The sequence below is a fragment of the Phyllobates terribilis genome, unplaced genomic scaffold, assembly GCF_046119375.1.
Source record: "Phyllobates terribilis strain yellow unplaced genomic scaffold, ASM4611937v1 Scaffold_462__1_contigs__length_1437853, whole genome shotgun sequence".
In the NCBI taxonomy this organism is placed as follows: Eukaryota; Metazoa; Chordata; class Amphibia; order Anura; family Dendrobatidae; genus Phyllobates; species Phyllobates terribilis.
Window position 1 is genome coordinate 733979 of NW_027363222.1, and position 27998 is coordinate 761976.

General features: G+C 51.6%; 1 protein-coding gene across 1 annotated transcript; it reads left to right on the forward strand.

Moving 5' to 3' along the window:
• The first annotated feature begins 160 nt into the window (after positions 1 to 160).
• Positions 161 to 27998, forward strand: LOC141229231 (protein kinase C-like 1). The gene is made up of 3 exons (XM_073667427.1): positions 161 to 251; positions 27522 to 27775; positions 27932 to 27998. The coding sequence occupies exons 1-3, from the start codon at positions 246 to 248 to the stop codon at positions 27996 to 27998; spliced, it is 327 nt and encodes a 108-aa protein (XP_073523528.1). The 5' UTR covers positions 161 to 245.

The window sequence follows — 27998 nt, forward strand, 5'->3', positions numbered from 1 at the left end:
TGTTGGCATCATACGTTATGGTGGCAATGAGAGGGGAATCTAGGACTTCAGCAGGAGGAAAATTACTATGTAAAGGCTGGAAAGTTGTGACACTGACAAATATAATTGTTTTATTCATTTCTTTTGAAGGGAGAGACCTCAACTCAAACTTCTGCTATGGGCCCGATGATTTCTATGTACGCCCCTGCCCCACGGCATCAATATACGCGCACAGCACTGCTACAGCAATACACAGAATTAACAAAATGAAGGTGAGTGACCCCCTAACCTATTAGCCCCCTGTGCAGCTGCACTGGTTGCACCAATGATATCCACTTAGTCTAGTAAAATCTGTCATCCCTCATCAAAGCTGAGCAACAAACTCTCCTAGTTACCCATAGCAATCAGAGATTAAAAGGGTATTCCCATCTCCAAGATCCTATCCCAATATGTAGTAGGTGTAATAATAATATTAGCAAAAACCTCCAATTAGAAATGTAGAATAGTTTTTCTGCTTCGCTGTCTCTTTCCTCATGTGCAGGCATTGCAGGACCTTAGGTATCCATGGTTACGACCACTAGCAACTAGATAACTGGTGGTTGTAAGCATGGATATCTAATATTATTATTATTATTACACCTACTACATATTGGGAGAGGATTTTGGAGATGGGAATACCCCTTTAATAAAAGCTGAGCTCTGACTGGTTGCTATGGGTAACAAGAATAGTTGTAATGTTGCTACATAATCTACATAATTTCTCCCCTTTCTCATCAGTCAGGTGGATGTGACGGGGTCCTGGGTCTCCTCCTCCGCTTCCATCCGCTCAGTCTTGTCATGGCTCAGTGAAGGCTAAGAAGCGGGTTATTCTGTTCTTCTTGGCTTCTCCTGTCCCTGTTCTCCAATCGATTCTTCTTGCCTTCCTTGTGGTTTGTGAGCTCCCGTGTGTCTCCTCTCACCTGCGCTTCTGTGTATATAGGCGCCTGCCATTGTGATGTCATCGCTATGTCATAAATTCCACATTCCGGCACCTCCCATTGTGATGTCATCGTTGTCATAGATTCCACATTCCGGCACCTCCCATTGTGATGTCATCGTTGTCATAGATTCCACATTCCGGCACCTGCCATTATGATGTCATCGCTATGTCATAGATTCCACATTCCGGCACCTGCCATTGTGATGTCATCGCTATGTCGCCATGCTTCCACATGCTGGTATGTGCCTCTGTGATATCACAGCTTTGGCCAATATGGCTGTAGTCCTGGGGCAGCATAAGTCACATGACTGGTACAAGTCGTATGGTTCAGGACATTGCAGTCCAATTGAAGAAATCATTGCTTGATTACAATCCGGTTTTCCACACCATTTACCTCACACACATTATTTACACCAGTGCATTATTAATGGCCGTACAGAAGTAGGCCTCAAAAAGGCTGGGTTTATTGAGGTCCTGACAAGACCAGGTAATGAAGGGTTTATTACAGGGTTTGATATGGAGGTTGGATGTGGAACTAGGAATGTGATAGGCTGGTGGAGTTATAGTGAGATTTATATAATAGGAGGGCAGCCATCTTTGGCGTGACATTCAGCGCTGGCTTCACTTTCCTCTCCTACAGACAACATTGACATCTGGAGGAAGTGGGAGAGCAGCTGCAGCGGTCAATTCCTCCAAAGTACGAGAGAGTGAAGATGACTCGCCCCCTGGGCCGCATGGGGAACCCGGAGCCGGGCCTCTGGTGGGATGCTGGGGGTGGTAGTCTCAGTGTGGCGGCGACCCGGTCCGTGGCTCAGGGTGGTCAAACCAGTGGCAGTCTTAGTGTAATAACAAATGTCCGACTACGCCACCCGTGGATTGCGGTCAGTGGGGACCGCCGCTGTGCTGCAGGCCGCTGAGGCTGATGTTGTAAGCGCAGCCAAGTATGGGATAACTCCCCACGGGAGAAGTATTGCCTCAGGGCAGCTAGTGTGGATGATGGGAGTGATGGTGTGAGCGTCCCAGTACTAATGGTGCTGGTGCGGCGATGAAACACAGAGACGTGTGGTGCAGTTCAGGGTCTTTACTGATGGTATAGAGCAGACCTTCCCGGGAGTACTGGTTAGCAGTAGAGGCCTGGTCAGTCTGTGAGCAAGCAGGATCTCCCCCTGGCCAGGTGGAGTTGTAGGCCTCCCCGTCTATCTGCACTCTTTCCTGGCTACCTTGCTCTATGCGGGTAGAAGTAGCCCACGTCCCTGAGTATACTGTGTGGTGCTCACCCGTATGGCCGGTGACTTGGGGCCTTCTGTTAGCCTCCGCTCCACGACGGCGGTGCTGGTCCCTTAGTGTCTTCAGCCAAGGCGAGCTATCTAGCTTCCAGCCTCTGGCACTCACTCCTGCTCCTACAGAGCTCTTGCTGTATCTTTCCCTCTCCAAGCTCTGACTCACCTAATCCCGCCCCAGACCCAGTTTATAAGGGCAGATTCCTCCCCTCCCAGGTCTGGGCGGGCAGTGTTGCATGCTTAGGGCTCCTGACCAGAGAAACCTCCCACTTGCTCTCAGACATAATATTTCTATTACTGTGGCAACCAGACCCCTGGGGTGCCACATTCCCCTCTAGTAAATTTTAGTACTCCGGGACTAAACACATTTTTAAAGAAACATAAATACAAGGGTATAAACGATAATACAATAACATATTTACAAGAAGCTTTAGTTCTTTAAAGGTCACGGCGTGTCCGCAACCGGGTGTCCATATCACCCAAGGTGAAGTTTGTGAAACAAGAGGGTGTCCATGTCACCCAAGGTGAAGCTTTAAGCGAAGTAGGGGACCTGTCCAAAGCAAACCCCTTGCGTTGGCCTTGGGCGTGGCTGCAAGGCTGAAGCTAGCTACTTTGGGCCGCAAGGAGGCCACGCCAGACAGGTTTTCTCTTCTGCGGCCACAGTGTGCAACTATCTACAAGATTGTTTCGGTTATCCAGCGTCCATAACCTGTTAGTCCAAATAAATCTGCAGGGTAACTGAGAAACATAATTAATAACAGGCAACAACAAAAACCATAAACATTTTCAAGAAACAGGTAAATTTACAGTGCATTACTTTATATTTTCCAGCGAGCGGGCATCTGACCTCTAGTGACTCTAGTGGACCTACGGAGCTCACTAACTGGTCCTGCACTACAGGGTGTAGGATGTGTTATGGGTAAGCTGGGCAGCTGTCTGCGCACTCTTTGGCTCACTAGGGGCATGGCAGGCTCACTACTAGCAGAGGGTTGATCCTCCTGCGCTGCTGGTGTGGACTCTTCTGCCTCCTGGGCTGGCTGCTCTTCCAGCTCTACCTGGTCTTCTGTAGGAACTTGAGGGGCTGGCTGGAGAAAGGTGAGGACGGGCACCACGATAGCGTTGTTTACTTGTGTCCAGGACCGGGGAAAGTCTCAGAGTACGGTGCTGATCATTTCCTCCTTTTCCTCTACGGGTTGAGGGTCTTCCTGATCTTCATCCGTGTTTTGCAACTTCTCGGGGCACTTTTTCAGGTGGTCTCTGGAGACAGTGGCTGTGGTCTCTCCTCCATCCTTGCTGATGACGTACACCTTTGGATTATTGTGGCTTGAGGGCAGTACGGTGTTCGGGTCCTTTTTCCACTGGTCGTCCAACTTATGGAGCCGCCTTTTTCTTTTCAAGACCTGCTCTCCAGGTACCAGGGGAACAGCGGGAGCATGTTGGTTATAAGTCCTCTCCTGCCTTTCTCTTGATTGACAGAGACTTCGCTCGACGCTCTCCTGTACTTTCCGATACTGCTGCTGCCGTTCTGTATCCCAGTCTGCCTCTGGCGAGGTGTCCTCAGGCGTCAGGACTCCCATATCCATGTCAATAGGTAGCTTACCAGGTCTTGCTCTCATTAGGTAAGCCGGGGTACAGTTGGTGGAACCTACTGGGATGTGGTTGTACAGGTCCACCAGATCGGGCAGTTTCTCAGGCCACAGGCTGCGTTCTTCCAGGGGCAATGTTTTTAGCAGATCTATCACCACCTGGTTCATCTTTTCGCAGAGTCCGTTGGTCTGCGGGTGATAGGGCGTTGTTCTTATCTCCTTGCAGCCATACAGGTTGCAGAACTCCTGGAAGACCTCTGCTTCCAAGGCTGGTCCTTGGTCTGTCAACACTTGCTCCGGGTACCCGTGTGGACGGCTGAAATGCTGCTGGAAGGCTCTAGCTGCTGTTTGAGCCGTTAAGTCCTTGACGGGAACCACCACCAGGAACCGGGAGTAGTGATCTACGATTGTGAGGGCGTAGACATACCCAGATCTGCTTGGAGCCAGTTTCACATGGTCCAGGGCTACCAGTTCCAGTGGCTGTCTGGTGATGATGGGCTGCAGGGGAGTCTTCTGGCTGGCACGGTCCTTTCTTCTTAGGTTGCACGGGCCACAGTCTCTGCACCACCTCTCGATGACTCCTCTCATGCCTACCCAGTAGAACCGTTCACGCAACAAGTACTCCAGCTTCTTCCATCCAAAATGTCCTGCTCCGTTGTGGTATGCCTCCAGAACCATAGCCGCGTCTCGTCTTGGGACCACTACCTGCCAGGTCAACTCATGTGTTCGAGAATTAACCATTCTTCGGCACAGCTTCTCCCTGTAGAGGAACAGCTTACTTTTCTCCTTCCACAGTTGCTTGGTCTCCTCCGGAGTGTCTGGGTCAAGACGGGCATCGGCCTGTGTCAGCATTTCCTTCACCAGACGGACTGCGGGATCACTGTCTTGCGTTTCCGCCCAGCTGTAGTGGGGCAAGGGATTGAATGTCACAGAGCGCCTGCCCTTCACACGGTGGGAATACAGGGTAATCCCAAGACGGTGGAACGCAGGGAGCTCGACTTCTTCTGGATCTTCCCCTACATCCGGTAAGTTTGGCATTCTAGACAGGGCATCCGCGTTGGCATTTGAGCGTCCCGCCCGGTATTTGATGGTGAATTCATAGTTGGACAGGCGGGCCATCCATCTCTGCTCCAGGGCACCGAGCCTTGCAGTGTCCAGGTGTGTCAACGGGTTATCCGTGTACACGGTGAACTTGGAAGAGGCAAGGTAATGCTTGAAACGTTCGGTCACTGCCCACACCACTGCCAGGAACTCCAGCTTGAATCAGCTATAATTATCAGGGTTCCTCTCCGTGGGCCGTAGCTTTCGGCTGGCGTAAGCGATTACCCGTTCTTTCCCCTGCTGGATCTGGGACAGTACGGCTCCTAGCCCGATGTTGCTTGCGTCCGTGTGGAGGATAAAGGGCTGGTTGTAATCAGGGTACGCCAGGATTTCATCCCCCGTGAGGGCCATCTTCAGCTGGCAGAAGGACTCCTCTTCCAGCTTTTCCCACCTGAAGGGCGGCTTCTGGTTTTTGGCTTTCCGAGATTGACCTATCAGGAGGTCCTGCATAGGGGCTGCCATTTTGGTGAAACCGGGAATGAATCTTCGGTAGTAGCCTACCAACCCGAGGAACTGCCGCACTTCCTTTATGCTGGAGGGTCTTGGCCAGTCTTTAATCACGGTGATCTTATCGGGGTCGGGAGCCACTCCGTCAGCACTCACCACGTGTCCCAGGTATTGCACCTTTGGTTTCAGGAGGTGACACTTGGAGGGTTTCACCTTTAGGCCGTAGCTTGCCAGGGCATCAAACACTTCTACCAGGTGTTTCAGGTGGTCCTCGTAAGTCTTGGAATAAACGATGGCATCGTCCAGGTTTAATAGGACCGTCTCAAAGTTCCGGTGTCCCAGACAGCATTCCATCAACCATTGGAAGGTTCCTGGTGCGTTGCAGAGCCCGAACGGCATACAGTTAAATTTGCTGAGACCCATTGGGGTGGTGAATGCGGTCTTCTCCCGGTCCGCCTCTGCCACAGGAACCTGCCAGTACCCGCTAGTGAGGTCCAAAGTAGAGAAGAAGTTAGCAGATTTTAATGCAGCTAAGGACTCTTCTATCCTTGGTAACGGGTACGCATCTTTGTGTGTGATATGGTTGACCTTCCTGTAGTCTACACACATTCTCATGGTGTTGTCTTTCTTTTTCACTAAGACTAGTGGAGCTGCCCAGGGGCTACAGCTGTCCCTAATTACCCCAGCCTCCTTCATGTCCTTTAACATCCCCTTGGCGTGCTGATAGTGTGCAGGGGGTACGGGTCGGTAACTCTCCTTTATGGGAGGATGGTCTGCCGTGGGGATGTGATGTTCTACCCCCTTTACTCGCCCAAAGTCTAGCGGGTGTTTGCTAAACACTCTCTCGTACTCCTGAACCACCCGGTAGACTCCCTGTTTTTGGTGTGAGGGAGTGGAGTCAGTACCCAAATGCAGTTGCTGACACCAGTCCTCCATTGGTTTCTTTGAGCCGTTACCTTCCTCTGGTTGAGATGGAGGCAAGGGTTCCACGGCCTGTACAGAGTTCTGGTTTATGGTGAACAATTTGGCTAGCGTGGCATACCGGGGCAGGTATACTTCTCTCTCCCCGATATTTATGATGCGGACGGGCACCCTCCCATGACGTACATCGACCACCCCCCGTGCTGTCAAAATGGTGGGCCTACTGTCTGAGTAGACGGTTTCTACCATTGCTTGGTAGTCTCTACCTCTTAGACCAATAGCTGCCCGGCACCAAATCATCATCTCACTTTTTGGGGGCATGGCAATAGGGAACGGGTCACACATTCTCACGCTACCTATCTCACCACCAGATAGTTCCACTTGTTGCTGCTTCATCAGTGCCCGGATCTCTTTTTGGAGCACACGCTGCTGGCTGGAACTGGCGTTCTTGGCAACCTGCTGCAAAATAAGAATCCCCTCTGCAAGACAGTTTTCAATTACGTTAGTACCTAGGGTTATTTTTGGGTGACTCTAGCGACGGTCAATGTCCACAATGATCAGTCCTTGTGCCGGCAGTTCAACTTTACCGACCTTGATGTTCACTTCTTTAAATCCTATCTGTGGCATGGGCTGACCATTGCTGGCGATAATGCTCAGGTCGTCATCTGGGTAGCCGGTTATGTCCGAGTCATTCCAGTACTGCTTGAAGAGCACGTACGAGATGGTGGTGACCCGTGACCCGGTGTCCAGTAGGGCACTCATAGGAATGCCGTCCAGTACCACAGGCAAGACCGGACATCCCCCTACGTACTTGTCACGCCAGTTCGATGGGCCTGATGATCTTAGGCCTGGGGGTTGGCCTTCTACCCCAGGTTGTGCCCGTTTAAATGACCGTACATTGCCATATGTCCGGGTTGATTGCAGTGGCGACAGATGGGTCGTCCGTCCTCGTTGTACCTGTCGCTGGGTCTCCCTCTGGCCGATGGGGTCCTCCTCAGTCGGCGCCACGGGACGTCCTCCGGTCCAGATGCCAGCTGGATCTTTCCTGGAGAAGAGACCTGTAAAGACTGCACAGTTCTGGTTAGCGCGGCAACGCTCTTAGTCAGCTCTTGGACCTGATGGTGCAGGTCTGTAGTCGGGTTATTGTTCAAAGCCTGCGCATCAGCTCCCACAGGCCCTGCAGACAAGGGCGCCGCGTCCTGGTGATAAGTGATAGCAGGGCACCTGTGGGTCACAGCGCCACCTGGTGCCGGTTCTCCGAGCACCCGGATGGCTCTGTCCTTGAACTGTACAAAGTCTAGGTCAGGGTCCTGTAAGGCCATTGCCCGCAACTGGGTTCGGTGGGCATTGCACAGTAGACCCTCAATAAATTGTTCGGTCAACAGCTTGTCTTCATTTCCCACGCTGTCAGGGTCTGCCTGCTTAATGGCTCTCAGGGCCTCTTGTAGGTTTAGAGCATAGTCTTATACTTTCATGTGCCCGTTGTTTGCACCCGTAAAATCTGAGCTTTATTTTGGCTGAGGTTCGGGTATCAAATGTGTCTTTCAGCCGGGCTAGTATTTCTCTGACAGTCCTCTTCTTCCCAGGTGACCAGGACTTTACCTCCCTTTGGGCTGCCCCGATTAACTGGGCCTCCAGGATGCTTACTTTTTGCTCTTCCGTGAGGGGGTATACCTGGAAGAGGCTATCCAATCTTTCCCTAAAGTCACTTAGGGTATGTGACTCCCCTGAGTACTGGGGTAGCCATGTTGCCCCCGGGATATAGGGCATGGTGAATGGCATGACCGCTGCAGCGGTTGCGCTGGCGGCCGGTGTGGCGGTGGAGCTCCCCTCGGTATCCAACATCCTTCTACCCCCCTAGTGGACCGTGGCCTACCTTGCGATGCTCTTCTTCCGTAGGCCGCGGCTCCGCAGTCAATCGTCGGGGTAGAGGACCTGGCGTCGCACTTCGATGACGTCAGCGTCGCTCTTCCTCCCTTCCAGGACGTTGCGCAGCGTCAGTGCGTGGGGTGGAGCTTCGGCTCTCGCGCGCTTTCGGCGTCCACGTCCCTCTTCTTCCCGTGCGGCGTCCCGAAGATGGCGTCCGATGGCGGGAAGTGGCTGCGGATGGCGGGAAGACTGCAGAAGATGGCGGGAAACGACCCAAGATGGCGTCCGATGGCGGGAAACTACTCCGGTCGGCGGGAAACTTCACCACAGGTAAGTACAAAAGTCTTTTTCAGGCACGCAGTACCCGGTGGTTGCGGGCACGAAATCCTGCCGACTACGCCAAAGTTGACTCGCCCCCTGGGCCGCATGGGGAACCCGGAGCCGGGCCTCTGGTGGGATGCTAGTTGTGGTAGTCTCAGTGTGGCGGCGACCCGGTCCGTGGCTCAGGGTGGTCAAACCAGTGGCAGTCTTAGTGTAATAACAAATGTCCGACTACGCCACAGGGCAGCTAGTGTGGATGATGGGAGTGATGGTGTGAACGTCCCAGTACTAAGGTGTTGGTGCGGCGACGTGTGGTGCAGTTCAGGGTCTTTACTGATGGTATAGAGCAGACCCTCCCGGGAGTACTGGTTAGCAGTAGAGGCCTGGTCAGTCTGTGAGCAAGCAGGATCTCCCCCTGGCCAGGTGGAATTGTAGGCCTCCCCGTCTATCTGCACTCTTTCCTGGCTACCTTGCTCTATGCGGGTAGAAATAGCCCACGTCCCTGAGTATACCGTGTGGTGCTCACCCGTATGGCCGGTGACTTGGGGCCTTCTGTTAGCCTCCGCTCCACGACGGCGGTGCTGGTCCCTTGCTTGTGACCGTGCCTCCGGGCTTCTAAGGCCAGAGGACCTGGAATCCCCTGCCGGTTGGATTCTGCTGCTGGACCTGGATGTCCCCACAGCCTCGGACTCCGTGTCCGAGTTTAGTGTCTTCAGCCAAGGTGAGCTATCTAGCTTCCAGCCTCTGGCACTCAATCCTACTCCTACAGAGCTCTTGCTGTATCTTTCCCTCTCCAAGCTCTGACTCACCTAATCCCGCCCCAGACCCAGTTTATAAGGGCAGATTCCTCCCCTCCCAGGTCTGGGCGGGCAGTGTTGCATGCTTAGGGCTCCTGACCAGAGAAACCTCCCACTTGCTCTCAGACATAATAATTCTATTACTGTGGCAACCAGACCCCTGGGGTGCCACATTGACACCTCTGATTGGCCGCAGGGATTGCGGACCCCGGGAGAGCCAGTGCTGACACTGCTGGAATGGCACAGAGTAGAATAGTTATTATTTTACTGAGGGGAAACAGTGATTGAGAAGTTGTCTGAATAGTGGAAAAGCCTTTTAAGTTTGGGGGTGGCGCGTTCTCATGAAGCCTCAGCGCCACCTGATGGTGTTTAGGTTTTCTACAATAGGGGGCTAGTTAATGTTGTGACTTCATTGCCACCTGCTGGTCATTCAGTGCAATGCAGAAGAGTTTACTTTATTATTATTATTTTTCATTATTGCAGGCTTCATCAGAGGTCGTTAATCCAGAAGATACTTTGCATCAGGTCCTCAGAGTGCCCAGAGTCAGTTAGGATGGACCATTAGTGGGTTGTGGTGATGACCTCCGGTGAGACATGCCAGTTACACGCTTTCACACCTCACGTACGGTAACCTGAGTACATCTTTTAGGCCACCGGGTGTTGCAGTTGGGACAACAGTGTGAGGGGCCTGTAGCAGCATGGTCTGTTAGGGTTGATGATGCGGAAGGATGTGTTGGGACTTGGCCAGTGGCAGCAGAGACTGTTACCAAAAATAGGCTTGTCCGTCTGCAACAAAGTCTGACTTGGGAGCGTGTGTGTATGCTTTCAAGGACCATTAGGGCCTCATTTAAAAAATGGAAGTTAAAAATATTTGGAAAAGGAAAACTGCAGCTATATCTACTTTACTGCCTCTTGAGTGTTTCATCACTGAAATGTGGGAGCAGGGAAAAAGCATAGGGAGGTGGAGGGTGAGCAATGTAGGAGGCACTTTTGGAAATTGGCTACAGGCATTTATTATTCTCGGCAGGGTGCTAGGTGAGGAGAATCCTGAGCACTGTTCAGATCTGTTCTGTAGTGATAAGCTAACGTGCTCCGATAAGGCGTTATCCGAGTATTCTCGGGTGCTAAGAGTATCTTCGGCGTGCTTGAAAAATATGTTTGCGTCACCGCGGCTGCATGTCTCACGGCTGTTAGACCGCCGCAATACATGCTGGGCTTGCCAGTTTGTGTGCAGCCGCGGCGGTGTGAACATATTATTAGAGCACGCAAAAGATAATCTGTTAGCACCCGAGCATGCTCAGATGACACCTTATCCAAGCACGTCTGCGCAACACTACTGTTCTGTTATCTTGATGCAAATTGGGAGGATTATAGTGTGTATAATAATGATGATGGCCACTGGATGCCATACCATAATGATACTGGCCACTGGATGCCATGCCATAATGATACTGGTCACTGGATGCCATGCCATAATGAAACTGGCCACTGGATGCCATACCGTAATGATACTGGCCACTGGATGCCATACCGTAATGATACTGGCCACTGGATGCCATACCATAAAGATACTGGCCAATGGATGCCATACCATAATGATACTGGCCAATAGATGCCATACCATAATGATACTGGCCACTGGATGCCATACCATAATGATACTGGCCAATGGATGCCATACCATAATGATACTGGCCACTGGATGAGCTTGAGAGCAGAAGTCGGTGCAGACTTCTGGACAAACCAGTTCTTCATAGGTAATTGAATAAAATGGAGGTTAATTTAGAATAAACTTACAATTAAAAAAGGTATAGATAAGGCTAAGATATAAAAAAAACTTCTACAGAAACCTCTAGGAATGAGCAGTGGGTCGGCCTTCTTGCAAAAGGGTGAAGTATATAAATGTAAATTTCTCTCATGCATGTGTAGCACCCTGAGGATTCGGCTGCTACAGGGGTATTGCACCTCAAGCCAGAGGTGTGGTATTCCACTCCCGGGTAAGGATGGAGTGTGGAACTGAGCTCAGTAGGCTGCATACACTACATACATCCCATTTCCGGGGGACAGATCAACGGTACTCCCACCAGTTTATGTGCAGGTACGATAGTGTCTGTCCCTGGCTGGAGTGGGAGGGGGGTGGAACATCCCAGTAGTGTAGGGGCAGATAGGGGGAGCAGTCTGGGTAAAGCTAGGAGCTCATTGGGTGCTGGTCACCTGAGCTCACACATAGAGGGAGTATATAAGGTGGGAACCATCTTACATCAGGGTCAGACAGGCAGACAGCTACTAGTCAGTCTGTTGTAGAGGGTCAAGCAGTCCTGAAAGAAGGAAGAGAGAGAGGAGTCAGAAGGACCCAGAGGGGAAGAAGAGGGAACCCCAAGAGCCCAAATACAAGCAACAGGGTGAAGGGTTGGCACAAGGGTACCGGATCCCAAGCTGGTGGAGGGCACTAATCCTCAGCCAGAGACCGGAGGTTGTGGGCAGGATCTGCCACGACCCCCCACTATATCCACCCGAAAGGCAGACCAAGTATAGGGTCAGGGAACCCAGAGGAGGTGTACCCACCAAGAGACCCGAGGGAGCCGGACATAGGTGGATCCCTGGTGGGGAAGGCCAGAGAAAAGGAACGTCAGAAAGGGAGCTCAGGATCACGCTCCAGAATTACCTGGGGGTTGGCCGAGTCCAGGACCTGGTGGACGCAGCACGGCTCGGGCGGTCACTCAAGGCCGGAGTGACCAGAACAACAGCAGTAAGTAAACACCCTGAACTGCACAGCCCGACTCTGAGTCTTAATACCATCCTCACTGCACCACCACAACCACCACCCTCTACAACTGACCCCCTGAGGCTATACCCCTCCCGTTGGGGGTTATACCACCAGAAGCTGCACACACACCACCAGCCTCAGCGGACCCTGCTGCAGCAGCGGCCGTATTGACCGCAAATCAACGGGTGGCGTAGTCGACACGAAAGAACATCCAGCAACATCTGTAGGACTGCCACACACTGAGCTTGACACCCTGGGCACGGACCGGGTCACCGCCACTCGGAGACTACAACCCCCATCTGATCCGGCTCCGGGTATCCCCCAAACAATACTGGCCCAGGGGGCGCGTCAACTTTGGCGTAGTCGGCAGGATAACGTGCCCGCAACAACCGGGTACTGCGTGCCTGAAGAAAAGTTCACCGTTACCTTAAAAAGAAGTCTCCCGCCGGTTCCGGAGGGTCCCCGCCAACGGACCCCATCACAGGTCGTTTCCCGCCGGTTGTCCGCCATTTGCAGCTTTTTCCCGCCATTTCCAAAGATTTCCCGCCTTGGAAGAGCGGACGCCATTATGGGCGTGCCAGAGGGTGGCAAGAGGCCACCTCCCATCGTGGGCCAGGTCGAAGAATGGCGCCAAAAGCGGAAACCGCGCCCACCAACAGAGACTGTGATGCTGGAAGTGTCCATCAGCGTAAGAGAACTGCCCCTGGAACTGACAATCACAAAGTTGCCCCGGGACCACCCTCAATGTGGGCGGAGACTGAACAAAAGAACGAAGATGGGTGCAGCCTGGAGGAGTCTGGAGAGAGCGCACCCGGAGACAAGAAGTCTGGAGAGGACTCCGGAGAAAGCGTACCCGGAGATGGAGGGAGAGACAGGCAGCACCGACCCAGTGGTCAGGAGCCTGCTGCAAGCAACAACCCCACTAGGCTTAGTGGAGATCCTGGCACAGCTCCCCCGAGACCGGGAGTGTGCACAGACCGCGCTGGAGGGCCTCGCACGGAGGATGGCCCAGGTGCAGCAAGACACGCTGACGGAGTGGAGCCGTGAGATGGCCCAGCAGACCGGAACCCGTCAGCGGAGCACGCCACCCGAGACGAGGAGACAGACCGCCTCTGAGGATGGTGCAGGAGGAGTGAAGGCCGGAGACGGCGCCGAGGAGGGAGCTGAACGGACGGAGGCAGGTAAAGGGGACGTCTCTACCCCGAGCCGAGAAACCGTGTACCTGTCCCAGCTCCCCGTCGCAGAGCCCGAAATTCCCCCTGCCGTGCCCGTCGCTGCATCGTCACCGTGCCGGACTAGGCCTCAAGCAGAAGCCGCGGCCGCGACCCCTGTGACGTCACACGCCTCGACCCTGAGCGCGACCAAACAGGAAATACCAACGGCCTGGTCGCAAGGTCTAGTACCTCCGGGCGCTGCAATTCCAACAGCGCCCCCTACCTCCGCGGAGCCACCGGCCTGGTCGCAGGGCCGAGTACCCCCGGGCGCCGCCGTCCTTACAGTGCCCTTTACCTTTAGGGTGCCCCAAGCCTGGTCGCAAGGCCTGGTCAACCCGGGCGCCGCTACCATCAACGCGCCCTCAACATCTCGAGTGCCGCACCTGGGCGAAGATCTATTTGCCAAGCACACGTGCCCGGATGGGCAGCCCTTTGTATGGCCCCAGGAGTACTACCAACTGGAACTCCGAAGAGCAAGGCCCCTGTGCGAGCCTCTGATTCCGGCTCCGAAGCCCGTCAGGAGAACCCCGCTCCCGCTAGAAGAAGCACAATTCGAGTGGAACCCCACCGGAGGAGACCTCATGGGGTTCACTCAAGAAACGCGGGCAGCTGCAGCAGAGCGAGTGGAGTGCTGCCGCCAGCAGTTGGCAGACTTCGAGCGAGAACGGAAAGAGAGGCGGATCCGAGAGCAGCGGCTGCAAGAACAGAGCGCAGGGCAGAAGAGCCGGACCAGGAGGAACCCCCGTGCAGCTCATGGTCCCCGTACCACCGGGACTGTGATTAAATTCAACCTGCAGCATGGGTGGGGCTTCATAAGAGACCATCATACCCCCGGCGACGTCTTTGTAACCCGCAGAGACGTAGAGAGCCATCTGCCGGAGGGACACAGAGGTCGTGACCTGTACGTAGGGGACGAGGTCACGTTCACCCGGCACAAGTGTGCCAAAGGACCCTACGCCCTCCATGTACACCGGCTGACGGAGGAGGAGCTACGGTGTGAGGAGGAGCAAGAGGACCCGGACGGGTCTGAAGATAAAGAAGGAGCAGGAGGACGCTGTCGTTAAAGTACGGTAAAGAGACTGTAAATAGTTACCCGCCGGGGTACAGTGAACTGTTGCTGCTTTAAATATGTCCCCGTTGGGACAAGTTTAAACTGTTACCCGTATTTCCCTTAATCCAACTGACCGAGGACTGAGAGCGGTCATTCCTTCCTTATACCTGGCCGAGGACTGAGAGCGGCCATACTTTCCCCTGTATATAGTTGCGCTTTCTAAGGCGCCCCCTACCGGTTTTATAGGAAACTGTTGTTTTTCTTGAAGAGACTGTCGCACTTTACCCGGTCACAAGTTGCACCGTGGCCGGAGGAACAAGAATGTTATTTATGAAAAGTTTATGCTGATATATATACTGTTTTATATGTTTATGTTTTATGGAAAAAAATTTGTATGTTTTGGATGTTTATTCTCTTACAGCCCGAGGACGTGCTGTGATTTACCAGGGGGGAATGTAGCACCCTGAGGATTCGGCTGCTACAGGGGTATTGCACCTCAAGCCAGAGGTGTGGTATTCCACTCTCGGGTAAGGATGGAGTGTGGAACTGAGCTCAGTAGGCTGCATACACTACATACATCCCATTTCCGGGGGACAGATCAACGGTACTCCCACCAGTTTATGTGCAGGTACGATAGTGTCTGTCCCTGGCTGGAGTGGGAGGGGGGTGGAACATCCCAGTAGTGTAGGGGCAGATAGGGGGAGCAGTCTGGGTAAAGCTAGGAGCTCATTGGGTGCTGGTCACCTGAGCTCACACATAGAGGGAGTATATAAGGTGGGAACCATCTTAGATCAGGGTCAGACAGGCAGACAGCTACTAGTCAGTCTGTTGTAGAGGGTCAAGCAGTCCTGAAAGAAGGAAGAGAGAGAGGAGTCAGAAGGACCCAGAGGGGAAGAAGAGGGAACCCCAAGAGCCCAAATACAAGCAACAGGGTGAAGGGTTGGCACAAGGGTACCAGATCCCAAGCTGGTGGAGGGCACTAATCCTCAGCCAGAGACCGGAGGTTGTGGGCAGGATCTGCCACGACCCCCCACTATATCCACCCGAAAGGCAGACCAAGTATAGGGTCAGGGAACCCAGAGGAGGTGTACCCACCAAGAGACCCGAGGGAGCTGGACATAGGTGGATCCCTGGTGGGGAAGGCCAGAGAAAAGGAACGTCAGAAAGGGAGCTCAGGATCACGCTCCAGAATTACCTGGGGGTTGGCCGAGTCCAGGACCTGGTGGACGCAGCACGGCTCGGGCGGTCACTCAAGGCCGGAGTGACCAGAACAACAGCAGTAAGTAAACACCCTGAACTGCACAGCCCGACTCTGAGTCTTAATACCATCCTCACTGCACCACCACAACCACCACCCTCTACAACTGACCCCCTGAGGCTATACCCCTCCCGTTGGGGGTTATACCACCAGAAGCTGCACACACACCACCAGCCTCAGCGGACCCTGCTGCAGCAGCGGCCGTATTGACCGCAAATCAACGGGTGGCGTAGTCGACACGAAAGAACATCCAGCAACATCTGTAGGACTGCCACACACTGAGCTTGACACCCTGGGCACGGACCGGGTCACCGTCACTCGGAGACTACAACCCCCATCTGATCCGGCTCCGGGTATCCCCCAAACAACACTGGCCCAGGGGGCGCGTCACATGGAGTTTCCACGCACGCCCAGACAATATAATGAAATGACATGGAAATCTGTATTCCAAGCAAAACATCCATATTCACAGGTGATTAGAATGAGAGAAAAATGTATTTTGAATAATAGTTACAGTTCAGAGATGGAGATGAGACATAAATTGTGTATACAGGACCCCTATGAATGAGAGAGGGACCTACTCTGTTACAGAGAGTGCAGTATCTAAACCAAAGTTCTGGCTCACAGTAACAAAGTTTCCATGCATGTTCAGATTAAACATTACAATTCTTAGTTCTCAAGGATAAGTCTGTTGCAGGAGACCTCCAGACACCTGGTTTCTGTGAGTACATTTTATCCATAGAATAACATGGTACAGAACTTTCTAACAATATCTGCAGGCTCAGCCTTGATTTCCTTTACAGAAACAAAACATGATTTACTAAAGCTAGACTATATCAGACGTATCACAAGTAATATAACATATTGGAATATTATGGATTATAATTACTGTATTGATTATTTTCTTTATTAGAAATATTTAAAGTAAAATATAATTAGTTCTTAAGCATAAATCTGACAAGGAGGCTTCCAGGCGGTTTGTTTTTGGAAGAATATCTGATCTATAGAGCAATGTCTTACAGAACCTTCTGACCATATCTGCAAGCTTAGCACAGAGGCAGATCTGTTTTCCGGCACCCGGAGCAGGAATTCAGTTTGGCGCCCCCCACACACACCGCTCATGCAGTTTGAATAGTAGTCATGTGACCGCTCATCTACGATTTGCTTTTTGACAGTCACGTGACTACCTACTCTTCCTAATTCTCTCAATTTCAGTCAAAAACTACAGCCTACAGGCTAGTTGTCACATAACCGTAAGTATGAAAATCACATACGAGTGGTCATGTGGTGTCTGCTGGACCCAGCTAGCAGAGCTGAATCCTGACATTGAGTATATTACACGCTGTTAGGATTGGGCATGCTACAGTACTTAATTGTATAATTAAAAGGGTTGTCCAGGTTTGTGAATAAAGTCGGAAGAACTCTAGGTGACTGCAGACTTCTGAATACTCGCAGCGCATGCACTGCACACTTTCACCTTTCCTCCAGTACAGGAGAATCCTGAAAGGTCATGTGAGTCCAAGTATGAGATTTTCATATTTCTGGCCACATTCCAACTAAACGTGACCAGCCTCACTCAAGTAATTTGTATAGAATGAGGCCACGCATGTCTAGTCGGCATGTGACCATTAGAGATGAGCGGTGTTCGAATCGAACTGTTCGCCAATCTCAAATTCGAGTGGTTTTGGGCGGTGTTCGAGCCGTTCGACGAACCCGAACGATTTGAAAAAAATCCGGCTGTTCGAGGTTACGTTCGATAACTGTTCGTGCACCCAAATCATAACTGGATTTTTTCTCAGTAATGCTGATAATGTTAATACACAGTTTGAGTGTACAGCGGGGTGGGGGGAGGGGCAGGGGATGGATCTCTGCAGGAATAATGAAGATCTCCATTTTTTTTTTCTCTTTCCCGCATTTACAGTGGGGAGGTGCAATCTATCAGCAGCGCACACACGGAGCGAACTGCTTTTTTTCACACAAGCAAGGGCATGTGTCATTGGCTGTGTATGTCACATGTCCTTGCCCTGTAAGACCCAGCCATTTTCCCCGTCGCCACCATTTTCTCACTGCTGCTGCTGTTAGCGCTATATTGTGTAACTGAATTGCAAGCAAATTTTCTCTTAAATAGACAGAAAGGTTTAGGGAGTAGGGACTAGTTTGTAATTGCAGCCCTTTTGAGGGTTAGATTACATCAGTTCCTATCACTTTTTGCCAGGCAGGTCTGTGCCAGTGCTGTGAAAGTGTTTTTGACAGCATTTGGCTATATCTAGCTAAACAAATCCTTTGGGCCTATTGCAGTGTGTTAGGCAGTGGAGTAGCCTATCTGTGTTGCAAGCTACACCACCTGTGTATGTAATACTCATTTTTTACTGCACCTACCCAAGTAAAACCTTTTGGGCCTGTAGCAGTGTGTGGTACTCAATCTATTAGGCCATCTATACTAAGCTCCACCAGCTTTCAAATTACTAATAATTTTTAGCTGCATCTTGCCTGGAAAATAATTTTGGGCATAGCAGTAGTGTGTGGTAATCATTGTATTAGGCCATCTATACCAAGCTCCACCAGCTTTGAAATTAATAATAATTTTTAGCTGCATCTAGCCCGGAAAATAATTTTTCTTCCCAATAGTGGTAGCAATAGAAATATGGGGCGCGCGCCTGGCTAACAAAAATATACGCTTCATAACAAAAAACACCAGCCTAGAGCACTGCATTAATAAGATGGCATTATCGTCTCTCCCAGTGCTAGGCCAACTACGCCGGCTAGCATTCCTGTGCCTAAAACACAATGTATGGGTCCGCGCTAGCCACGATGCTGAGGGGTCTAAAGCTGCTGTTAACGCTTTATCACAATTCAATTGGCAGATTTTCACAGAGCTCCTCCCCAGCGCCCACCCATCGGGCAACAGTTGCCCACCCTCCCTATGGGATCTAGTGGCGAATAGTTGATGCCATTAATCAGAGCGTCAGTTGCCCCGTCGACGTGGCAAGCATACGGTAAGGCATGGGAAGAGTCGACACGACTAGTAGCAGGCAGACGGGTTGACCAATGTGAACAAGCCAGATTACAAGTCACCATAGAATTTCTCCACCAGCTAATGATGAGGGGCTTTTCAGGGGCGTCAGCGCAGCGGTGTCTGACCGGAGTAGCATTTCACTTCCAACTACTGAATTGAGGAGATGTGACAAAGAGATTCATCATCAGACAATCCATAAAAGGGTGGAAAAGGGGTCAGCCAAGTCAGGAGTGTAGACGTCCCATCCCGTGTCAGTAAAACTGATTTCTCACATCACATCCCTAACACCATTAACATGACACTCACAATTTGAAGCAACACTACTGTCTACTGCATTTGCGATCGCCTTCTTCGGGGCGCTATGTATAAGCGAATTAGTCCCTCAATCCAAAATTACCACCAGTGGAGGCTTATTACACCAGGACGTAGTCATAGCCAATAATGCTATACGTCTACGCATACGCCAATCGAAAACGGTTCCAGCAGGCAGGGGCACTTGGGTACTTCTACAACCCACAAACGGTACACTGAGTCGGGTAACAATAGTAAAAACATATATAACCATCAGATCACAAAGTAATTTCTTCCTATCACACATTGATGGAATGCCATTATCAAGATACCAGTTCCAAGCTATATTTAATAAATGCATAACATCCGCAGGGAATCACCCCAAAGATTATGGGACACACTCATTCCGCATAGCCGCGGCCACGGAAGCAGCAAGAGCAGGACTGTCAGAAACGGAAGTTCAGAGGATAGGGAGATGGCGTCCACGTGTTTGGCGAGATACATAAGACCGGACTTGTTATCCTAACGTGGTTTGTTTCTTCTACAGGTGACGCTAAGTCAACAGTGTGGGTGATAGGCCACTCGTATATATATTGGGCAGAAAAAAGGGCGAAAGTCCACCCAGGCGGGAGGAAATTAGAGTTTCATAACACATATTTCAACTGCAGAGGTATTAGAGGCCTGCTATGGCCACAGGTACTAATGGAGGTAATCAAGGTAGGGAGAGAGGCAAGAGGTCTGGTCATCTTAGTTATACAGGCCAGGGGAAACGACCTAGGTCATCACAAGAGCGCATAACTAATGGCAATAATGAAACTAGACACTGAGCGCTTCAGAGAATTTTTCACAAAACTAGCTATAGTATGGTCAGAGATTGTGCCGATAGCGGTGTGGCAAGGTGCGCGAGACATCACGGCCATCGAACGGACAAGGCGGGTAATAAATATTCGGATGGCAAAATTTAGAAGCGACAGAGGCGGTGTAGTGATACGACACCGACAACTGGAAGGAGATAAAGCAGGCCTCATACGGCCCGACGGTGTTCACTTAATGGATATTGGACTAGACATATTCCTGTCAGGACTCCAGGACGGAGTGGAACAAGCGTTAAGAGTGATGGGTGGGGGTCAGAGTCCTGCATACGAGTACGCAGGATCCTCCGTGGCCTGGAAATAGAAAGGACATGTTGGAGAGTTACATTTGTTGGCCAACTTGCCAGAGTGGAGACCCAGGGCATGCTGCAACAAGCTGAATTATTTTAGAAATAAAATGCCTTTCTAATGGAATGAGTATAAAGAGTTAATAAAGCTGTGACCGATCCTCACCCATCCAGTTGTAAGAGTTACATTATTGTATCGTCAAGGAAAGGGGGGCGGTAGGGGGGCTGAGCGTCTGGGTTTGGTTGGGGGTCCCCACAGTCTGCCTAGGCTAGATGCATTTAAAAATTCTTATTAGATACACAGGCGGTGCAGCTTGCTTCGCAGCTGGGCTACTACGCCCAAAGTATTGCCTAGGCTAGATGCAGTTAAAAATTCTACGCTGACTAGCAGACACAGAAGCTTTGGAGCAGACCTCTGAGTAAACAGCTCTTCACACTCAACCATCTGTGTTACCCCAAGCCATAATGTATGTAGTTTCTCACAGTTAAAAGGGGGGGGGGGGAGCGACCCAACCCACCTGGAATTGACGATGCCAACGTCACGTAAGACACAGCAAGGGGACTCAAAAAAGAGTCTCCATTTTTTCCCAAAATTGTGGCACAGACACCACTTAACGCTAGAACGCATACCTGGGGCCTCGCAGGCCCGCCCTGTTAATTGTTTTCTATTTTCTGCAAGATTACTTCAGTTAGAATTTTGAAACTCTAGGTATTCTTCATGTATATAGTTGTTTGTCATTTGAGTTTGAGTTATTCCATGTTATTTGCACACGGGCCTGAAAGGTCCCAGGTATGTGAAAGTGTAGATTTTTATGGTCATGCGTTCTAGGGTTAAGTGGCATCAATTGCCCCACAGTTGCTTAAAATGGTTGGTGAGGTGATTTTACGAAATCCTCAAGCTTTTAGTCTCCCCAGGATGACACAGGGGTAGAAAAGTCCTTGCGAATCCATGATTTGTTCATCTTTATGAACGTGAGTCTGTCTACATTCTCAGTGAACAGCCGTGTGCGCTTATCTGTCAGCACACCACCAGCAGCGCTGAACACACGTTCAGAGAGAACGCTGGCTGCAGGGCATGACAAGATATCCAAGGCGTGAGTGGCGAGCTCCAGCCATTTTTCCAGATTGGAATCCCAAAATGAACAAGAGTCCAGTGACAGTCATGGCTTCGATGTTCACTTGGAGATACTCCTGTACCATCCTCTCTAGGCGTTGACTATGTGTCAGACTTCTTGTCTCCTGTGGCCTTGCAAAGGATGGTCTAAAAAAGTGGTGAAACTATTCCACAAAATTGCTGTTACCAGTAGATACTGTGTTACTGTTACGGTTTGAGTGATGAAGACTCGACAGTCCCACGGTTGGCAAGTTAGAGCTGTGAGATTCACTACGTGCACCACTGGTGTTTTGTGGAAAAGCGCATGTAAGATTCTGCAACAGAGTCTGCAGATACTCCTGCATGCGTAAATCCCTTTTTATGGCAGGAATTATTTCGGCAAATTTACTTTTGTACCGGGGATCTAAGAGTGTGGCAACCCAGTAGTCGGGATTACTTCGAATTCTGACAATCCGAGGGTCATGTTGCAGGTAGTGCAGCAAGAAGGCACTCATGTGTCTTGCGCATCCAGGAGGACAAAGTCCTTGTTGTGTTGGTAGCGAGGTAACAATCATGCTTCCTTCCTCTGCCCTCTCCCCCCAACCTCGCACAACAGAAATGTGATCAAGGTCTCCCTCATCTGATGAGTCTTCCATGCCCATCGCCAGTTCGTCCTCCACTTCTTCCTCGGCTCCTGCACCTTCCTCAACAGTTTGGCTGCTACCATGCGCCCTGGTTAATCCCTCTCCCCCACCCTCCCATGCCTGCTGCCTTGGTGCTGCCAACCGTCTGGACCTTGGAGATGTTATCCCTTCCGCAAACCAATCCTCTACTTCCTCCACCTCCTCTTGTCCCACCACCTGACTCTGAATTCTGTTTAATGTGTGCTCCAGCATGTAAATAACCGGAATAGTCATGCTAATAATGGCATCGTCGTCAGCACTAAACATCTTCGTAGCCATTTCAAAACTGTGCAGAAGGGTGTGTGGCGCCCCTGAGGGTTCAGTCGCCACAGAGTTACTGCATCTCACCCAGAGGTGTGGTATCTCACCCTCAGGTAAGGAAGGAGTATGGCTCGGGACCCTAACACCTGCATCCAACACATACCCGCAGTGGGTGTAGGGTGAGATTACTCCTAAGGGAGAGCACAGTCCCAGGTCCCTAGCTGGCGGGAGGGTCCTATATAGTGGGTGCTTAGGGGAGCAGCTTAGGGGAGCACATGACAGGGAGAGTATAAATAGGAAGCCATCTTAGAAAGAGCAAGCCAGTCAGAGGAGGAAAAGTGACAGGAGCAGAGGCTCTGCGCCGGAGGCGGGCCTAGCCTGGGAGGCCCAGGACTGAAGGAGAGGAGTGGGAGCAGGAAGGCTCCAGGAACCGAAGGGACCCTAGGGGTACGGGCCGTGCAGAAGGCCACCTGTACTCCCGCTGCTACCAGGAGGTAGAGGGGTCAGGCCAGATAAGGGGAACCGGTCCCTCAACTAGCGGAGAAACAGCAAGGCTCAACTAGAAACCGGAGGCTGCAGCATTTCATTTACTGCAGGCCAAAGTCCACACCAGTCTCACTAAGAAGGTAGCCACATAGGACCCAGGGGACGGAACACACGTCGCCCGCCAAGGCCCGAGGATACCGGATAGAAGTGTCACTGGGTGTGAGGTGCAGGGAGAAGGCCAGAGAAAGGACACACAGAAGGGGGTCCTGCTAAGTACCCCAGAGCTATCTGGGGGTGGACTGAGCCCCTCACTGAGTATGCACAGCACAACGGGGGAGATTGCTCTGGTACCTGTAATCTGGACTGCAACAACTGTGAGTAAAGATCTTGGGACTGCATCACATGGACTCTGTGTTCATTACTGACTCCCTGCCCTACAACTACCATCATCCACCCACACTGCCCTGAAGCTACACTCTTCCTGTGGGGAGTAATAATACCATTGCTGCAAAACCACCAGCTTCAGAGGACTGTTCCGCAGCAGCGGCCCCTTTTGCCGCACTCCAGAGGTGGCGTAGTCGGACATCATAAAACCCATATATACAAATTACCCTTGGATTGACCGCCCTGGGTCACCGCCACAGTGACTACAACCCCCAGCGTCTACCGGCCCGGCTCCGGGTACCCCACGGCCCAGGGGGCGCGTCAACTTCATAGGTCCCTGATCTGAGACCACTCCTGCAGCGTGATTTGCCCCACCTCTGGATCTCGTTGGCCCAGGCTATACGTCAGAACGTATTGCACCAGGGCTTGTCGGTGCTGCCACAGTCGCTGCAACATGTGCAGAGTTGAATTCCACCGTGTCGGCACATCGCATTTCAGCCGGTGAACTGGCAGGCCCAACGACTTCTGTAGAGATGTAAGTCGTTGAGCTGCGGGATGCGAACGGCGGAAGTGAGCACACAGCGACCGTGCCGTCTGCAGAAGGCCATCTAGTCCGGGATAGTGGGCTAAAAATTGATGGACAACCAGGTTCAACATGTGAGCCATACAAGGCACGTGTGTGACATTGCCCCGGCGAAGGGCCGCACCCAGGTTTGCAGCATTGTCGCACACGGCCTTCCCTGGTTTCAGGTCCAGTGGAGACAACCATTCATGAAACTGGGTCTCCAGAGCTGACAACAACTCCTCAGCTGTGTGACTCACATTTCCCAGACATTTCAAAGTGAACACTGATGCCATTGAGCCCTGCTGCCAGCATAGTAAGGAGGTGTGCAGGATTCTTTCTGTGCAGTTAGAAAGCAGGTGGCATTTCCAGACAGGCTTTGGGTGCAGGTGGAGGACCGAGAGGAGGTTGAGGAGGCAGAAGCAGTGGAGGAACTTCGAGATAAAGAGGATTGACGCACAACTCGTGGGGATGGTAAGACTTGGACAGCAGCCCCTTGTCCTGCTGTCACCATAGTTACCCAGTGCCCAGTCAGCGACATGTAATGCCCCTGTCCATGCCTACTTGTCCAAGTGTCTGTGGTGAAATGCACCCTGTCACACACAGAGTTTCTCAAAGAAGCGGTGATGTTGTGTGCGACATGCTGGTGGAGAGCAGGCACACCTTTCTTTGAGAAGTAGTGCCGACTGGGCATCTGGTACTGGGGCACTGCGACGGACATAAGGTCTTGAAAATCCTCTGTGTCCTCCAGGCGGAAAGGCAGCATTTCTGTAGCCAACAGCTTGCAGATGGTGAAATTCAACCTCTTAGCTTTGTCATGGCTAGGAGGAAATGGTCTTTTACTTTTCCACATCTGAGGAACCGAGGGCTGGCTGTTGTGCTTAGACGGGGTTGAGTAGGGTGTCCCCGGCAAACTGCCGGTCTGTGAGGAAGATGCAGGCGGACATGTTAGGTTGCCTTGATCCAAAGGTGGTACTCTCGATGTCGGAGAGCGCTCAACACCAGCAGGTGTTTCCACTTCCCAATGAACTGACGACCTGCCAATCACACTGGCTGTTGCGGGTAAAGAGGTGGCAGGTCTACGTCCAAAAACATGTGTGACTGCTGTCCCCCCAGTCACAGAGGATGAAGAGGCTGCGGATGCACAAGATGGGGCAGACAGTGGTTGGCCCGGCCCGCTAGGCCGCATTGTAGCACAGTGAGCTTCCCACTGTAACTTATGCTTCATATCCATGTGACGGTACATGCATGAAGTACTCAAACTATGGATTTTTTGGCCTCTACTTAGCTTTTGGTGACAAATATTACAGATAACACGAGTTGGGTCATCCTTATCGATCTGAAAAAATGCCCAGGCTATGCAAGGCTTAGAGCCCATGCGACCTGAAGAGCCACTACGACTTGTGGTCAGAGGCAGAGTTGTGGTTGAGGATGCAGTTGTTGACGTGCTTCCAGTACTACGTCTCTGTCCAGGAAGGCGCAACCTAACCTCATCATCAATAGCATCTGTGATGCCCCGCTGCTCTTGGTATAACAGATCCTAGAAGAGTGCATTGATGGAACCCTCCACAAGAGGCCCCCATAAACATTCACACATCTCCACCTTCCACCTCAGACCACCAGAGGGAGCCCGTTAGGGATATAAATAGGGAAGGTGGAGCTAGGCAGTTCAGTTCTTCTGAAGAGTTCCTGCAGTAGAGAAGCCTAAGAGAGGTCAGTCTGCAGTGGAGCTCAGTCTAGTCTAGAGAACTCAGTTAATAGTTCAGCAGTGGAGCACGAGGCTCCTGCTCGCTAGATTCAGGGAGCCCAGTTAGAGCTTAAGGTGTGCCGGCGCCATAAGATCGGTGAAGCGCGGCAAGCTGCCGTTAGTGTGTATAGCCTAGTGAGGGCCCGAGTAGGCCGAAGGCGAGTGGCGAGTTAGTACATAAGGGGCAGAGGAGCTTAACCAGCTCACCCCGAAGCATTTACCGGACACCGGATCCGAGCTTACCGGGATCTCTATGACCCAGTAAGGCATAACTGGAATCCCTGGAGAACTACAAGTCCCAGGATCGCTAAGGTGCTGATACGTAACAGAGCCAGGAGACGCTTAGGCCCCGCATACTGGGAGCGTGAACTCCAAGAGAAGGCCCTACCACAAGGTCAGCCAGCGCAGGACAGAGACAAAGTTAGGCCTAGCTCCAGGCAGGTCAGAAACTTACTACGCAGAGGCAAGAAACAGGAGGCCCTACACCCGCTCATTGGGGAGGATCCTGATATGCACCCTTCACCCTACAGTGCTCCGGGATGTGCCTGAATTTCCACCAGTAAAAGGTACTGAAGTGACTACCGTGTCCGTTCCCGTTCTTGCTCTGACCCAGCTGGGTCTTGCCTGTGCTGCATTCCCCCTGCATACGCTGCCCTGAGACCTAGCTCCACCTGTGGGGAGCTATACCATCGAGCTGCCTTATCACGGGCCTCAGTGGACTGCTGCAGCGCTGGTGCTTCTCACCAGATACCACAGGTGGCGTCACGAACTCTTATAAAATTAACAATTATCCACCCTTTTAAAGAGTGACCCCAGGGTACGGGCCAGGGAGCTGACCACCGCGACATCCCCAAAGCCAGGCAAAGGCCCGGGTACCGAGTCATCCCCATCCCCTGGGCTAGTCACATCCTCCTCCACCTCCTCTGCTGACCTCATCGACTAGCTGACTGTGGGTTGACAGGAAGTGGGATCTCCAACCTCGTCATCATCACCCTGTGTGTTCTCACACCCGTCGTCCTCAGAGCCAACCTCTTCCTGCCCTGACCGAAAAGTCAAGTTGTCGCTCCAATCAGATATTTGAGTCTCATCATCGTCTTCATCATTGTCTCCACCAACAGGAGTTACAGTTTGGGAACGAGGGTCTACATTATGCTCAGAACCTTCTTCATCAGGTCCTGGATCCAACTTATAAAGATTCTGGGCATCAGTGCAGATCATTTCCTCGTCTGGATTAACCGAAGCTCTGGAGCAGACCTCCGTTTCCCAGGCTATAGTATGAGTAAACAGCTGTGCAGACTCAACCATCTGTGTTACCCCATACTCAGACGGGCAGCTGGAGACTTGGGAGCTGTGAGGAAGCAAGTGCGATTGGGGTGACACCTCTGAGGACTGGAGTATTTGTGATGTTGAAGTTGAGGTGGAGGAGAGCCCACTTGAAGGAGCACTTGATATCCGTTGAAGCACCTGCTGTTTTTGTGCCTCATCTGGAATTTGTAGCGATGGGCATGTCCGTAAGAAAGGGATCTTATCACATTGTCCACGAAAAGAAGTCGACATCTTAGTTTGGCTGGAAGATGGTCTTTCTTCTGCAGATGTTACTCCCCCCTCCCCCCCCACCGCGGGGGGGCTCGACCCACCAGCGGACAGGCACCAGTATTGGGAGAGGGGGTCTGGCCGTCAGGGTCCACCTCGGCTCTGGCACAAACCCGGCGACACGGAGGTGGCACGGGCAGGAACGGACTGGCCGTGTCGGCTTCGCACTTTTTTGGTTTTAGAAGGGCATGACATGCCTATATCTGTGTCTCCCCCTCCTTTTACTCCTCCACCTCTTTTCTTTTCGCATGACTATATGTACTTGTCACTTTTCCATGTGTTAGTTATGTCTTCTGAGCAGTTTGTCAGCTTTTGGACACCGTTGAAGGTGTTTTCTATGTGTTTCTATGTGTTTTTTTTTGCCTGCTATTGGTTTTAATGGTTTTCGAAGGTGTTTGTCGAACAGTTCGGCGAACAGTTCGGCGAACATACGGGTGTTCGACTAACCGAACTCGAAGACTACGGGGGTGGCTCAACACTAATCCTTACCTCGGAGAGGAGATACCACACCTCATTAAAGAGATGCAGTACCCCTGTGGCGACAGAACCCTCAGGGGCGCCACATTACCATCAGACTCTCTCACCACTCAGCCCACCCGTTTCTTGTGCAGTGATAAACCAGCTGTTCTCCACCTCCCATACACATTTTCTAAGCATTCCCTATTTCTTTCTTCAGGTGGTCCTGACATCAGTCCCCAGCCGAAACATCTTTATGGCTGTAAAAATGATCAAGAAAAAGAAGGTGAAGGAAAACATCCTTATGAGAGAGCGGCGGATACTCCTCGCGGCCCGAGACTGCCCATTCTTATGTCACCTCTATACCGCACAGCAGTCTCGGAAGCTGGCGTATTTCATCACGGAGTATCTGTCCGGCGGCAGCCTCGAGGCTTTGATTGACATGTGCGGCTGCCTGAACATCGACAGCGTAAGGTGAGTATGAGGAAGATATACGAAAAAGAGAGCAGAGGGGTGAAAATAAAAGCAGAGGTGGAGATGTAGCTGGGAGAGGACTGGCAGGTCATGTAGCCCAGGAGGGAAGGAGGTATCAGTGATGACATTGATACTACACTCTGTTCTCTCCATCAGATTCTACACAGCAGAGATTGTATGTGGTCTCCAGTTCCTCCACGGACACAACATCGTCCACCGGTAA

Excerpts from the sequence above, each read along its gene's own strand:
- LOC141229231 (XM_073667427.1), top strand. Across the intron at positions 27,776-27,931 it reads CTGAACATCGACAGCGTAAG|ATTCTACACAGCAGAGATTG; the intron begins GTGAGTATGAGG and ends TCTCTCCATCAG.